A 16974-nucleotide genomic window follows, 5' to 3' on the forward strand; every position below is an offset into this window, starting at 1 on the left:
TTTACATATGCGGAACACAGCTCCAGTAGACAAAAACCATTGCTAAGCGTTTCAAAACGTCAAATGTTGTACACTGAAACTGCGCTGTTGCCAAATTTACTTACTGTTCCTGTATCGGAACATACCCTGTGAGTTTGTGCCAGGAGAGCGAGAAAACCACGAACAGACTGCGTGGCGCGAAATTAAAATCTCGCATTATCAATGCTGCGAGATAAATTTAAAAAACTCGTTATGTCATGAATTCATAGAAAGGAACATTTTAGCTGAAATGTTTGTAACAATAGGATAATTAAAAACTCGCAAAATAGTGTTTTTAAAAAATCAAAAAATGGCCATAAAAAAATGGTTGAGAAAATAAAAAATAACTGTTTTCCCGAATTCAGAATCCAAAAATAGATATGCATGTCACATTTTATTGATATTGACGGAGTAGTTCCAGAAATATTACGGTATACACATACACACACACACACACACAAACACACGCACACATATCTATACGGACATTTTCTAAAAACATTTGATTTGAACTTCTAACACACCTACAAAGCTTCCTTTAGGAAGAAGCAAAATTAATTTTTTGAAAAAAATAAAATAAAATTGCAATTAAATTTTGTCAAGCATATTCATACGACTCGTGGCCATTTTGGTAACTACTAAATTACGTTGCTTGACAAAATACATCTTTATTACTTAATTTTAATCAGTGAAGATGATTTAAAAGTATTCTTTAATGCTTAATGCACGGGGGACTTGATTTATAATGTTGATATAATGTCTGATTTATAATACTCGATTTATAATGATTAAGATCGCCAATTAGTTACAATAAACAAAATACGTTTTCTAAGGTACGTGGCGGGCCAGTCAAGGTGTAGAGCACTCTCAAAACATGCAGCTTCCCTACAAGGTGTATGACACGTATAAATTTTTTTATGTTTTACTGTATTTATCTGTATATATTATATAATTTAGTGATTTTTGAAACACGGTGTATATATAAAAGTGTCCGCACAAATATAACTATCATTGTGCTAAAGCAATAATCACTCTCTGCTCACACAAGTCAAATATATGTAGCGAGCGCGAAATATTTATTTCGTGTACGCGCTGACGTGCGCCGAGACAGACTCTAATTAATTATAATTATTATCATGTTACCTGGTTAAACTAATTAATAGATATTGAGGTTAGAATAATATCTGTACAAAGTTTATATAATACACATGCACTGAACTTCGTCATACTTGACCGAACCAAGTCATCAATTTTTATTTCATTATGTCATACTATCTGATCGAAGAAATTAATAGATATTGTGTATATTAGCATGATAGTAGTGCAAAATGCCTTGTACAACAAAACTAACCTAAAAATAAACCTATTTGAACACTTATTGTGGCTTTGAGTTCATCAGATAAGAATTTTACATTTTGCTTCGCATCTGTGATTAGGACCAAAATCTGAAATCAGTCAATTATAGTGATAACATAGTAAAGATTATTTAAACTTATTCATCACCTCTTGGCATTTTCAAAAAGAGTACATATTAATAAGTTTTGATTTACAGTTCAGAAGCTATTCGAAAAACTCGAAAGAATTTTAAGCTCCGAGTCGTGGTTTTCAATTAGGAATGTTGACATGCAAGTTCAGCCCAGAGGGCGTTTTGGGGCCCAGTCCCATACCCGTGTTAAATGTATGAGGATGTTTGCCCTGCAAGCTTGAGCCAGATGGCTCCAGTACGCGTCTCAGCTGTCATAGCCGCCGCACCTACAACATAGCTGAATACATAGCTGAATAGTCTGTTGCGTACTCATGTGCCTAGCGTTGAAAGAGTGGAGGGGGATCGTCATTTAAACCAACATGATTATTCGCATAATCGTTGTGAATTTTGCCAAACCCAAGGCATTTTTAGAATCTGCAATTAAATTGCAAACGTTTTGTGCTACTCTTTTACCAATGTACAGTTTTTATATCGTATAAAGAGGCTACCTCACTTATTCTATGCAGCGAAAATCTAGAAACAGCCTTATATTGGCATAAGAGTAGCATAAAACGTTTGCAATTTAATTGCGGATTCTATAAGTGCCTTGGGTTTTGCAAAATTCGCAGCAATTTTGCAAAAAATAATGTTGGTTTGATTGGCGTCTCCCCTCCATGCTCTCTACATTATACATTTGAATTCGCGGCAGTCTGCATTCTGTTCTCCTATTGGTGTGTGGCGGCCATAACAGCTGAGACGCGTACTGGTGCCACCTGGGCCGAGCTTGCAGGGCAAACTCCTCATATATATATATATATATTAGTTATTTTGGCTACACTCCCCCCCCCCCACAGAAAATTTATATAAATATTATCATCAGATTTGTCAACACCTTTGTATGTTGCAGTATCTATGCTATAATATATTTTTTCCTCGCTATCCATTTTTCTTAAAATTTTTTTATTTAAAAAATACGTGTATTCATTATGAGAAGTGAGTATTACACTATTTAACGAAAAGTGAAATTTTTTACCATATCATTTGTTTTCCATTCATTTGGAATTTTAAATGTTGTAATATTTCCTTCTCCAATTTTCAGTAACAATTTTTAAATTCTTTATAACATGAACGCATGTTTATATTTAACTTCAAAATATGGAAATTTGACCAAAGGTATGATGATTTTATAGTTTCTGCTATAATAGTGCTTCTATTACTATATTTTAAAACAAGGAGAATTTGTCGAAAATCCCCCCCTAATACTATTAATTTATTTCCGAAAGGAATTTCGATATCACATAGATCACGTAATGTTTTGTCAACTATTTCTAAAGCCTTTTTTGGAATCATAGAAGCTTCATCCCAAATAATTAAATCCGCGTTTCGTAATTTTTCTTTGTCAGATTTAAATCTCAAAAATGAGACTTGGATATTGGTTAAATCTAAAGGTAAACGAAAAGTTCTATGACTGGTCATTCCCATTGGAAGTAATATCAAAGCTATACCAGTCCATGCCATAGATAAAATTTTTTTGTTTTGAGAAATAAGATAATAATCATCTTATGAGTTTGTTCGCATAAAATTTTGAAAATATTTCTTTGATCATCATTTAATTGAATATACATTTTTTCAAACATAAATTTGCAATATACGATTTCTTCACTATTATCAATGTTATGGAAATCGATTTTGTTTGGCATAGGCAAACCAAATGATTCACATGATTTATTCTCAGTTTCAAATATTTTATTACTAAAAGTGCAAGATTTTCTTCGTTTTCAGTAAAATCTTCTGTAAAACTATTTTTGTATTTGTTCCATATATCATCACCTTGAATATTTTCTAAAAGTAAAAACCATACATAAAACTGTCTTAACTGAATTGGTAACATAACAGTGCTTGCTTCTTCGAAAATATTCATTATTTGAGAATCATGTTCTAACAAACCCATTGAAATAGCAGTGTCTTTATATGTACTGTAATTTATGTTTTCTTGTGTTTTCAAATCTTCAAATGAGGTTGCACCTTTTATTTTATTTAATATTAATTTTAAACAAAATCTTTCGTGATCTTTAGGTGAAACTACATTTAATCTACCAATTGTAATATTTTTCTTTACATTTTTTCTCTTCTGCCATATTTTTTTTTGTCTTATTAAATATATAATGTTCTGGAATATTTACGTACTTTAAAGATTTTGCAAAATTATCAATTTAAATTAATAATTTTGGGTAAAAAAATTTGATTAAAATATTATTTAAAAAAATATTTATTTATCTTTTAAGATACATTGCTTGCTTAATATATATATATATATATATATATATATATATATATATATATATATATATAGGGATGCCCTGACGACATCGAATCAAACTTCGTACTTTTTCTTGCTAGTGCGGTGCTATCGCACCACTTGATCTAAATAATGTACATACTAAGACTTCAGAAACGGATTTTCTTTTTATTTTCTCAACTTCGACAAACTTCAATCTTTTTTTATAATCTATAAAATTTATATAGAATACAATTTTTAAAAAAAATTCATACAAAAACTACACTGGGGGGTTGGCGAGCAGGGGGGCGAAGCCCCATTAGTGTGTGTATATATATATACATATAAGGATGTTTGCCCTGTAAGCTTTGCACGGACACGCTCTTGCATGTGTGTATCACGTGACCTAACTGATATATGCAAGAGCGTGTCTGTGAGCATACCTTTAGAGAGTTGAGTTGGTTTGGATCTCTATCTTCTACGCTCCCTAATAGGAGGGAAAGGCGAACGGACCAGGTACAAAGAATAAAGACAATGCTGAGAGCTGATTGTGACTAGAGTATAATTATTTATGTACAAGATGTCTAGGTCTGTTCGACCCGGCGGCCAGGCCGTAACTCATTCACGAAAGTGACAAAGCTTCTAAGCTCCTTACGCGCTCGCCACGTCGTGGTGCACCGCTAGGTGGCGCTTCGGGCCGCATGTGGTGGTAGGAGGGGACCGCCATAGCTACTCCCCCATCAGTGGGGTGATGATCCCAGTGACAAGGGCGGACTTCCCGAGGAACGATGATAAGTTTCCTGCAGAGGGGACTCTGCCTGGAAGGGATGCTGCGGATGCGTGACGTGGTGCCTGTGCTGATGAGGGCTGCTGAGCCCGGATGAAGCGAGGGTGCGGACGATGGTGATGGTGGTGTGCCAGAGTCGCCAAGCCCTTATTGGCTGGATGGACTTGGGCCCAGAAGTATGTCCGCAGAAGCCTATGGCCGGTGATACCGAGTTGTAAAAAAAAGAAAAAAAAGATGTCTGCCTGGGCCGCAGTGTCCTCGTCCGGAGGTTGCTACGCAGCATCCAAGTGCGGCTAGCGGAAGGCCTGAGGAGTGAGAAGGTCAACCTCAGGGATGGCCTTGATGATGTTGATGCTGAGGCCGACGACCCGGAGCCCTGGGTTGTCGGCGTTGAAAGGCGTCCTTCGCTGAACATCCTCGGGTACCGGATGTGCCAGGACGTCGGTGCCGAGGATGCGGTTGAAGGTGACGCTGCGTGGTGGACTGCTGCTGCCAGGTCGACGATCAGCTATGCTGCGTCATCGTCGGGAGGATGCTCCGCTGCTGGCAGGGACGGCTTGCTGGACGCAGCAGAGCCGCTTGATGACGTGCTGGACGATGGCGATCGGCTGCTGGCGATGGCTGCAGAATCCGGCGCAATGCGCTCATCGGCGATCGTCGGCGTCGTCGTCAGCGAGTCGTTGTGGGCCCCGCGATGTGCTGGTCTTGCGCGGCGTCTGTCGCTGCGAGTGAGACGCGATGATGAGGCGCGAGAGTGGGGCGCGCGCTCGACATGACGCAGCTCGGCGCGATGAAGCGTGAGAGTGGGGCGCGCGCGACATGCCGTAGCTTCGGCGCGAGCTGGCGCGTTGCTGGAGCGGCTGAAAATGGCCGGTGTCAGCGAGAAGCAATGGCGTATGTCGACGATGCTGGCGTCTGGACTGCGAGGCTGCTGATGATACTGCGGTTGGCGTTGTTGAGTCTCGAGGAGCCTGTCTGTGATGACGGTGGACGCTGCACCGACGCGCTGGCGATGTTGTTGCCGATGATAATGACGCGTCGCGCGGCGCGCGATGTGGTGCGCGACTCAGCAATGGCTGGCGTGAGCGAGGTGGGCGAGCGACGCGAAATGGCGGCTCTGCGCGACGCGACAGCGTTCCTGGCGCCGAGCGACAGGTTTCGCAAGGGTGCGACGGAAAGAGCGACTCGGCCCTTGCGAGAGAGGTGAAGCTGCGAGGCGCCAGAGAGGGTGAAGATGGCCGTGGCGTACGAGGCTAGCTGCGCCGATGGTGTTGTTGCTACTGTTGCTGGCTGACGCGTCGTCCGGCGTCCGTGCGTTGCTGATGGCTAACGCGGCGTCTCGCGTCCGTGCGATGATACTGGCTGGCGCGGCGTCCGGCGTCCATGCGTCGATGCTCGCTGATAATGTTGATGCCGCTATTGTTGGCTTCACTGCTCGCTGGTCTCGCGACCGATGTTGCGGTGATTTGAGGGTCTCACCGGCTGTAAATGGGCCGAGGGAAATCGTTCTCTGCGGCTGTGTGTGGGCCGTAGAGAAATTAAAAGCGTCGGCGCGGGCAAAAATGGCCGACGCGAGACGTAGTGAGGTTGAGAAGGGTAAAAGCGTCGTCGTGCGGCTGTAAAGGGGGCCGGTGCGAGACGTGACGTCCGAGATGATAAAAGCGTCATCGCGCGGCTGTAAAGGGCCGCGCGAAAAGACGTGGTTTTGTCGGTGTAAAAACCGAGAGAGCTGGAGAAAATCTCGAAATGAGCGAAGGCTGCTGGTCGCCGGGAGCGAAAGCCGAGGCGAGTTCTGAAGAGAGTGAGCTCGCGGTCGAGGCTTTGCGAAATGGCGCGGCGTCGAAAATGGCGCCATGCGATGACTCGCGGATTGCGTATATTCGAAGTCGGGGTCACCACTTTAGAGAGTTGAGTTGGTTTGGATCTCTATCTTCTACGCTCCCTAATAGGAGATAAGGTAGGGAAAGGCGAACGGACCAGGTACAAAGAATAAAGACAATGCTAAGAGCTGATTGTGACTAGAGTATAATTATTTATGTGCAAGATGTCTAGATCTGTTCGACCCAGCGACCAGGCTGTAACTCATTCACGAAAGTGCCCTGCTAAAAATAGTCTATAGAAGTACATTGAAATCGATAAGATATCTTATTGAATTGAATGGTAAGTCTTAATCGCCATTTTCGCATTAAAACTAGATTAAATTCGATTCAATTTTATGTGAAAAACAATAATTGAAATAAATAGATGGAAAACAGCAATTAAAATCCATTGATTTCTCTATAGATTTTAATCGATTCCCATTGACCCAATCTAATTTTATCGAGTTTTATTGCAAAAATCGTGATTAAGACTTACCATTCAATTTGATAAGAGGTCTTATCGATTTCTATGGACTTTTTTTAGCAGGGTGACAAAGCTTCTAAGCTCCCCTCGCGCTCGCCACGTCGTGGTGCTCCGCTAAGTTAGATCTTCCATTTCGTGATTAAAATTATACAACTCTTTCAATGTATTACATACTATAATAACTGAACTTATAATAAGAACTTTGAAATGTTCAAGAGGTTACAACTGAAAACAGTACAAACAGAATCAGCTGACGCGGAACGATTTCACAGTAACAGCACAGCACCGGAATTTCGAACGCGGACCGGACTGCTGTACCGCTGCTGGCGTTCCCTCTGGAACACACCCACACGCATTTAACACGGGTTTGGGGCTGGGAACCAAGACGCCCTCTGGGCTGATATTCCATGTCAACATTCCTAATTTTTGAAGATAAGAATTTTCTAATAATTTTTGAACTGGAAATCAAGAAGTATGAATAAGAGAAGAGCTGATGAATAAGTTTAAATAGATAATCTTTATTGTGTTATTACTTTAATTGACTGATTTGAGATTTTGGTCCTAATGACCGATGCCAAGCAAAATGTGAAATTCTTATTTAATGTATTGTAACGTAACGAATAGGGCGCCACCACTAAAACCGCGGCTAACTCGCGACTCTCGCGATACGCGCGGGAGCGAAATAGCGAATCTCAAAACTCAAAAACGCAAGAGATTCAAGGTATATAGAAACGCGACAAACAAGATAGTAAAATGCGGGGTTATCACTCATCGCTCGAAGGGCTATAGAACATAAACCGGGCGAGCTCTCTTTCCCCGGGGGTTTACCTGGCTTTGCCGCCACTCTAGCCACCGACATCCCTCTCCCGGACCCAGGGACATGAGGGAGGAGGAGACAGAATCCAGCTGAGGCGGAGACCTTCCCACCACCACGGCTGTCAGCATCCCTTTCCAGCACCCGGATCTACCAGGAGGAGGGAATGGAGGCTACGTGCTGCAGAGAAAAGCACCTAGAGGCAGACTAGTTCGAGCCGCGCTCCAGAGCACTTCTCAGTTTTTTTGTACCTTTGACATTGAATAAAATAAAACTTAGAGCTTGTTCTAAGTTCTGCTCATACTTGAAATCCAAGTTACTTATTTTCTCCCAACTAAAACCTACTAAGAGCAGTTCCTGCCCTGACATCTCGCGGGCTACGCACTGGGTTATCACAGTAGGTATATGTACGTGCATGACTAGGGAACTAAATTTTATAAGCAGAGTAAGGGGATGTGGGAGCTAAAAAACACTTTTTTCTGGTCCATGAAGCTTTTTAAATAAAGCGTGCAATGAAAAATTAAGACCAGAGCGCAATAGTGTTTTATTCAAATCATTTTATCCAAAGAAATTGTCAATTGGACTTTTAGTTTTTTAACAAGTTTTGAAATACGAATGGGTGTTTACACGATTTTAGCGCGATCTCAGCGCTAAACTTAAAACTGAGTAGTACCAATAAACTTTTTATTATTTTAATTTATATATATATATATATATATATATATATATATATATTATATATATATATATATATATATATATATATATATATATATATATATATATATATATATATATATATATATATATATATATATATATATATATATATATATATATATATATATATATATATATATATATATATATGTATATAGCACAGCGCCATTCTATTAAGTTTAATTAATCATTCTACCGAAAGAAAAAGTTTGAAATACGAAATACCTCGTGGCGTATTTTGGAAGCTTTAGCTCCCACATACCCTTAACTGTTAGGAATTGTGTATAAGTTTCTATTACAATAAGCGGTTATCTAAGAGGTTCATTAGCGTTATTGGTTAAATAGGCCATTAAACCGTTGACATTTCTACCAGGGACTGTCTGACAGCGATGCTAGGAATGTTGAAAGACCTGTTTTGCGGATGCAGCGACTTGCTGTCCATCTCCGGCTCGGTCGAGTCCGATCTGGCGACCGGTTCGGCTTTGAGTTGGGTAAAAGTGGGCCATCAGGGCTGCAGATTGGCCCTGGTCGTTTTCACCAAGTCGAAGAAGGGCTTCTGACCCTTTACCAAGTGATAGGTCAGTTTGATCTTGCTGGAGAATATTTTCACCGCTGCAAGTTCGCTCGGAGGCCGTTCTTGCAATTTTTCCTGCTGCTGTAGATCAATCGGCGGTGGCTGCTGCTGCTCGTGGTCCTCTCCAGAACACAGTGTAACGACTATTGTGTCGCGAGGAGGCAGAGGGCTGGAACTACCTCGACTGAAACAAGTATAGACGTACGTCAAGGAAACGCGATAGACAATTTTTGTGCATCGTTTCGCGCTTATACTTTTCCTGCACGTTCGTTTTATATTAAAAAAAAAGTTTTAGCAAAATATATATTTTGAAAGCTTTGACTGAATAGCACTACTCTGTCAGACAAAATAATGCAATTTTAAGTGAGTGTAGGACTACCGTTTGCCGGTCGCGGGTGAGTCGTTATTGTGCGTTGCCAGACTTGCCGTGGAGGTCCGGGGGATTGCACTCGTCGAGACGTTTTCCTCCTCTTCGGTTATGTTGGGCAGAAATATCGTCTGTTTCTCTTCGTGCACACTGCGCAAACAAATAAAAATATCGAGAGCCGATTTAAGGGGCACACCATCTTTAAAATTAAAATCAAAATTTTTCATTAAAAATTTATAAATACTTATATAAACAAACCAAATTTTTTTGACTATTCTTAGACATAATTACTTTCATTTTGATGGTTTTAGACCTTCTATATACCTCTATAATACCTACGTATAGTAGGGAGTCCATAATTCACTGACCGTAAAATTCCAAAGGAACGAATGGTCCAAATGAGCTCAAACTATAACCTGGAGTTTGAGCTCATTTGGACCATTCGTTCCTTTGAAATTTTATTTATTTATTTATTTATTAACCAGACAAAAAATTACATATTATTTACATAATAGTAAAATTCCCGCAGAGGTAAGCGCAGTTACCTGTTCGCGAGGCCGGTATACTTACTAACTATAGTTCCTTATAACTAAAACAAAATCTATTTCAAGATATGTAGTACCTATCTTACACTTTAACAGTTTTACAATATGAAAGATTGATTAATAACGTTTTAATAAAATTTGTATACAGAATACATAGCAATTTATAAATACATTATCAATATTTCTTATTAATTTTATAAAAAAGATTTTTTTTTTTTTTACATGTGAAACTTAACCCATTCTCTTAGTTTATAAGTATAATTCTTAGAGCTTAAAGTTTTTAGGTTATTTGGCAGATCATTATAAACTCCTATGGCTTTAATATAACTATTCTTATTACTTATAGTCTTAAGTCTCCTAGGTATCTGAATGCTTTTATTCCTAGTTTTGCTTCTGAATTTAAAAATTTAACTTTTAATGTGTTGTAGTGGTATATTAGTGATTGATATGCAAATAGTTGCCCAATACTCAATGGATTATCCTGAGCAAAATTATTTTTGTTTATGATTTTCAAAATTCTGTTTTGTAGCCTTTGTAATAGATTGGTAGCAGTAGAGTAAGCACCACCCCAAGCTATTATACCATAATTTATAACACTATGAAAAAATGCATAATATATCATTTTTAAAGTTTTAATTTGCATAAATCTATTAATCTTTCTAAAAATAAATACCATATATTTCAACTTATTTATTAAATACTGTATATGATTTATCCATTTCATATTATAATCAAAAATAATTCCTAAGTACTTGGTATATCAGAGTAGTTCTCGATAGTCATACAAACTGTTTTGTCAATGTTTAGTGATAGCTTATTTAGTGCAAGTCAGTTAGATACTCTATACAGGTAGTTAGTCAGTTTTTCCTCTACTCCTGTCCAAGAACTATCCGTCGAAATAATTGCTGTATCATCCGCATATGATATTATTGAATTTGGAGGCATATTTTGCAAGAGATCATTAACATATATAATAAAAAACAGTGGACCTAAGATAGTACCTTGTGGTACACCCGTAGTAATTGTTTTGGATTCGCTTATACAGTCATTAATTTTTACTTTTTGATTTGTACCTTCCAGATAACTTGTTATAAGTTTGTGTGCCGTGCCTCTGATTCCATAATTGTAAAGTTTATCAAGTAGTATCTTATGATCTACCGTATCAAAAGCTTTCGCAAGATCGAGAAAAGTGATTGCAATCGGGGTACTATTGTCTAATTTCTCATAAATAATCTTGGTTATTTCTGCCAGAGCATCTTTCGCACCTCTATTTTTAACAAAACCATATTGATTACTGGATAAAATATTAAATGTACTAATAAAACTCAATATTCTATTATAAATGATTTTTTCGAAGATCTTTGCTACATTGGATATTAAAGATATTGGTCTATAATTAGTTATATTCCTCTTGTTTCCAGTTTTATGTATCGGTATTATATCAGCATTTTTTAACGCAGTCGGCCATATAGATTTTTCTATGCATATATTTATAATATGTACCAGTGGGTCTACTATGTACCGTGTTACAATTTTTAGTGATTTAGAGTTTATGTTGTCTACTCCTCCATTCTTTAATTTCATATTTTGAATTATGCCAGTAATTTCAAAGTAATTAGTAGGCGTAATAAAAATAGAATTATTATTTATCTTTGGTAATTTGACGTTTACATTCATTGGTTGCACTATTTGATCATTCAATGTTTTGCCGATGCTACTAAAGTAAGAGTTGAAATGGTTAGCAATATCTGTATGATTATTTATTAAATTTTTCCTATCATCATAAATCTGGTTTATATTTCTATCTTTTTTCGCATTTTTACCTAGTTTTTGTTTGATTACTCTCCACAGGTTTCTGGGATTATCACTATTTTTTACAACCTGATCTCTATCATATATTATTTTTGCTTCTTTAATTACCCTATTTAAAATTTTAATATAATTGCGATATTCTATCTTTAGATTCACATTATTTGGTTCAGTTTTCCATAATTTGTATAGTATTTCTTTTCTTTCGCAAGAATTTAGTATTGCCGTAGTGATCCATTTATTTCTCGGTACTTTGTTATTGTGTTTATTGTTTAATTTCTTTATGAAAGTAGTCCGTTGTACACAATTATTTATTTTTCCTAACAATGTATTCACAGCTACATTAGGATCATGCATTGAGAATACTGTACTCCATTTTTCTCTACTGGCTATGCTACTTAATTTATCATAATTTATTTGTGTTATTGATTCTTCTATATTGTTTTTTTTTCTTAAATTTACTTAATGCTGTAAATAATGGGTAACGATCTGTTACTGTACTTAATAATTTAAAATGTAAAGTGTGTATTGTCTTAGCTTTAGTAAATATATTATCAATGCATGTTCCAGTGTTATTATTCCTATCGGACGGTCTAGTAATACCTTCAAACCCCCGACTAATATTATCTAGATTTAGTAGGTCAATGTTAAAATCACCTATAATTAAGTGATTATTAGCATATTTCTTGTTATATAGTAATTGTTTTATATTGGTAATAAATTCAATTTTTGGAATGTTATGTGATCTGTATAGTGCTGATATCTCTATATTGCCATTATCAGTTTCAATGATTGAATTAATTATTTTAAGTTTACCTATTTCAATAATTTCAGTACTTTCAATAATGGAATTCTCAATATACATCACTACACCATCCGATTTGTTTATTTTGCTATTATTGTAATATAATTTGTATCCGTTCAGATTAAAATAGTTGCAATAATCTATGATCCAAGTTTCGACGCAAACTATAATACTAGGCTTAGTATTTAAGCTCTCAATAAGTGCTTGGAGTTGTAAAAAATTACCATTAAGGCTGCGAATATTTAAGTATGAAATATATTCTTTTTTATATTTCACGTAATTATTGAGAGTGATAACACTATGAAAAGTATTTTCTGTTTGAATTATATCTTTTTATACACTGTCAATTAACTCGATGTTCTGCTCCATGATCGTATTACCGTTTTTTACCTGCGTCGGTTTTCCTTGGGATTGAAAGAATACTGCTGCGTGGTGATAGTGACGTCATGGATTGTGATTTCTCTCTTGCATTTGTTGATTCAGCTCCGGTGTTTTTGTAGATATCTATCTTACCGATGTATCTCTGGATAACTGGAGTCAATGGATAGTCAATAATTGCTATATACTTATTAATTCTGTTTTACGGTCAGTGAATTATGGACTCCCTACTATACGTATAGGTATTATAGAGGTATATAGAATGTCTAAAACCATCAAAATAAAGGTAATTATGTCTAAGAATAGTAACAAAAATTTGGTTTGTTTATATAAGTATTTATAAATTTTTAATGAAAAATTTTGATTTTAATTTTAAAGGTGGCGTGCCCCCTTAATGTAGAACAAAGAGAAGAGATAATGTCGCATTGAGAAGTAGAAAGAGCGACTCACGTCATGTTGGCAACGCTGCCGCGGTACGTCTTGCGCTTGTAGGCGGCCGCAGCTTCGGTGCAGGGCAGAATCAAGTTCTCCGAATCGTAATAAATGTCCTTAACGAGTGGCGGGCAGCGATTCATCAGCGTGTCGACGCCCAGATACGAGACCTTTAACCAAAGTTTTAATATATAGCAATGATGCGCAGCTCTCGCGTGTACGCGCTCTGCACATACATACCTTTGTGTGGCGATCTATCATCCAGTTGAGCTCGAAGTCTTCGCCGTCGTCGCCGAACGGATTTATGAGCTGCTCGGCGACCTTCGTGGAGCGCGAAAGACAAAAATATCGTTATCTATCGAGTTTGAGATTTTTTTATGAATAATAAGTGTATACCACTGCGGCGTACTTTGAGCAAGCCCATGAAAAAGAAGAACTGGAGTATCGTGAAGACGGGGAAGTAGATGTCGACTTTCATCTGAAAGGGTTTGATGACGCCCTCGATGTACTGGCGCCCGACGAGAGCGACCGCAAAGAAGCTGTACGTCGCCAGCGTGACCACCTGCGTGTAGACCAGCGGAATCGATATCCTACCATAGCTCCAGAGCAGGCCACAGTGCGAGCGGAATTCGTTGAATTCCTGCGAGGGAAGGAATTAAAGAGCTTGTACAGCAAGTAGAACATCGAATATACTCTCTCTATACGCAACGTATATAAGCATACCTCCATTATGATTTTCAGGCCTTGCGAGTCGGGCAATCGATGGTTTGTCTGCGCCTCCTTCAGCAAATTTATGAACCACGTGCAGGGGATCCAGTAGGTATTGAACTCGAGGCTCGGCACGGAAGTGAAAAGCTCGAGCTCCAGCGAAGTCATAAAACCTATGCAGACAGAGACGTTAGTAGGCAGAATATGATGTGCGATAAATACGAAAAAATTTCCCGGGCTTTACCGGAGTCCACGACGTTATCCAGAGTTGGAAATCGCCTCTTGACGGCCGAGCTGATGGATCGCAAGACGAGAATGAGCGACAGGTTGAGGTAGCGCATCAAGGCTCGCCGTACCATGCGCCCGTACTCGTCGTTCCCGATGATGTACAGAGCGACCGAGTGCATCACCCTGCAGAGAACGGTTTTTGGCAAATTTCAAAAGTAGCTCAAGACGATCATATTACATGGAGGAGAGAAACTAATACCAACTTGTCAGGCCAGGGGATAGCCATGTACTGCTGCCACCAGCGAGCAGCGACGTAGGACACGTAGAAGCCCAGCATGAAGCTCAGTGGTATGAGATTGATGAAGGTGTCGCAGTAGACGACTATCTCCTCGAAGGAGCGCTTCTGCTCGACGGTTAGGACATTCCGGTAGAGGGCGGAGATCGAGCCGAAGAGGACGAGGAAGAGCAGCAGCTCCCGGTGGATGAGCTTGTAGAGGGAGCCGTGCCACTTGAAGAGCAAACGGATGATACCGTCGCTCGTCGATCTTGCGACTTTCTTATGGTAGGGTATGGTCATCCTCGGTAGGAGCCTCCTCTCGCCGGCACTCGACAGGAGCGACCAGCACTGCACTCGTAACAAACGCACCCTCGTCTCCTTTTTCCAGCTCGAACTCTATATCGTCGTATCTTCGTTCTCGGTTGACAGTTTTTAATTCGATTTTAGTACACTTGCATAACAATTTAGAACGACTAGAGTGTTTAAAGAAATATTGTAGAATCCTATGGACAACATTTTTCGTTCACTCGCGTCTTCGAGCGACACTTATCTCGCAATTGTTAAGTATACGCACGGAGACGAGCAATTATTATCATTATCAAAGACAAGTATACACAGAGAGACAAATTTGAGTACATATGCGCGCCTGCACTGCTCACAGCACGGTATAATAGGTGTGTGCGTGCGTGTGTGTAAAATTTTTCAAATCTCGACTAAAATTAATGCGCTCATCCAGTATTTGAGGTGTTTCGCGAGCCCTATACGCTCCATGTTAAATGATACTTATTTTAGTTCTGATACTGACCACCCCATTTAATTTTACACGTATTTTGTGGCGCCACTCATTGCGTAACACCTCGAATACCCTCAAATGAAGAGAAAAGGCTTAGACTTTTAAATGCCCCCGGAGCAATGCCCCCAATCCCAAAATTGGATCCACTAAAGCCGAGTGATGGGTTCGTAAAACTTAAATTTTTAAGTAGTAACGTGAAACAAGCCATTTAGGTGAAAAAAAGTTTTTTTCTGTGATGAGCTTGGATTCGAAGGGTGTCACTGTAATCCTTCAAATCACGAAATTGGCTCCGCTGAAGCAAAGTAATGAGCTCGTATGCCCTAAATTCTTATGTAGCAATGTGAAACAAGCTATATAAATAAAAAGTAGAATTTTTTTAAATTTAACAGAAAATTTGCAAAAAATGTCGTTACTCATTTTTACCTAAATTTCTTCTACATGTCTTAAAAAGCCATTGAAGTTGGCATTAAAATCAAAAATTGAGAAAATCTCAATTTTTGCGTGTAATCACCCGCAAGGTACGTAAACAATCTATGGGTACGATGATTATTAAAGCCTGCTATTTTTAAGTCCAAATTATTTAATTGTGCATTGTATCTCTACGGAGTTAAAATTCGTACATTCAATTTCTGTATGGTCCATCGACTGGTCTCTTGAGCTATTACGTGAGTTTTCAGAATACGAATTTATCATCTCGCCTTTACTACGTATTTTACAACAATGTAGCTAAATTAATAATACACTATGCAACAGGTACATAAAGAATGCATTCTCAAAACGAGAGCTTACAGTAACGAGTTTTCAAAATGCAGTCTTTATGAACATGTCGCTACACGCGATATTTTATACCACAAGAGCAGAAAATTCACATTAAAGTTAATTGTGGGTATGATCGTAGAGTGCTATAAAATACTTATTAAAGGCTTGATTAAATACACTTTCGCATTCTGAAGTCGAATTTGCCGTCGTAACTGCCTGGCTAAACAAGTTTAATACACATATTATGTGTTTCCGCGAATTTTAATTCAATCGGTACACACAGCTGTTTGACTAAAATAAACAGAATCAAATTTTACGAAAGAAAATTATTTTTAAATTATACGCGTTAAATCATAAATATACTTATTTTGCCATACAGCTAAAAAATAATACACGTCGAAAATTCCGAAAATGTACTTGTTCAATAAAGCCGTAATTTCCTGTTCGGACGAACGCAAAAAGAAATTTTGCAGCATCGCAGAAAAAATCAATGCTAGTTATTTTATATCTTCAATGCTCTCCCTCTTTAAAAATTTTCGATATCGCTAAAAGAAATAAGTAAAAAATGCCATTCCGAAAATATTAACGCTTACATACGTACAATGTTCAAAAATGTGTCTTGCTTCAGCTAGCAAATTGTTAGCAGCTTACAAATAGTGGTTTTCCGACAAACCTGAACATCTTTTAGAACATAATATTTTTACGACAACATATCGTCGCTCCGTACAAAAACTAGCACAACTCACGATTTACCGCGAAGAGTAGCACAGTTCAAAAATGCGGTCAAGAGTAGCACAACTGACGACTTTATATTACTTAAAATGTGAGTATTTTACGTTTTTATTGAGTTATTTTGTTGGTTAAGTTCATGAAA

At 38.3% G+C, this 16974-nt stretch overlaps 1 protein-coding gene across 1 annotated transcript; it reads right to left on the reverse strand.

Moving 5' to 3' along the window:
• Positions 1–8639: 8639 nt before the first annotated feature.
• LOC100115663 (bestrophin-4-like) lies at positions 8640–15159 on the reverse strand. Its single transcript, XM_031929181.1, has 8 exons — positions 14535–15159; positions 14288–14454; positions 14059–14216; positions 13745–13975; positions 13576–13656; positions 13354–13505; positions 9379–9516; positions 8640–9183 (listed from the first exon to the last, which is right to left on the reverse strand). Exons 1-8 carry the CDS (start codon positions 14846–14848, stop codon positions 8931–8933), a joined length of 1494 nt encoding a protein of 497 aa, XP_031785041.1. The 5' UTR covers positions 14849–15159; the 3' UTR covers positions 8640–8930.
• Between the last annotated feature and the right edge of the window lie 1815 nt (positions 15160–16974).

The sequence above is a fragment of the Nasonia vitripennis genome, chromosome 4 (genome assembly GCF_009193385.2).
Source record: "Nasonia vitripennis strain AsymCx chromosome 4, Nvit_psr_1.1, whole genome shotgun sequence".
Taxonomy (NCBI): Eukaryota; Metazoa; Arthropoda; class Insecta; order Hymenoptera; family Pteromalidae; genus Nasonia; species Nasonia vitripennis.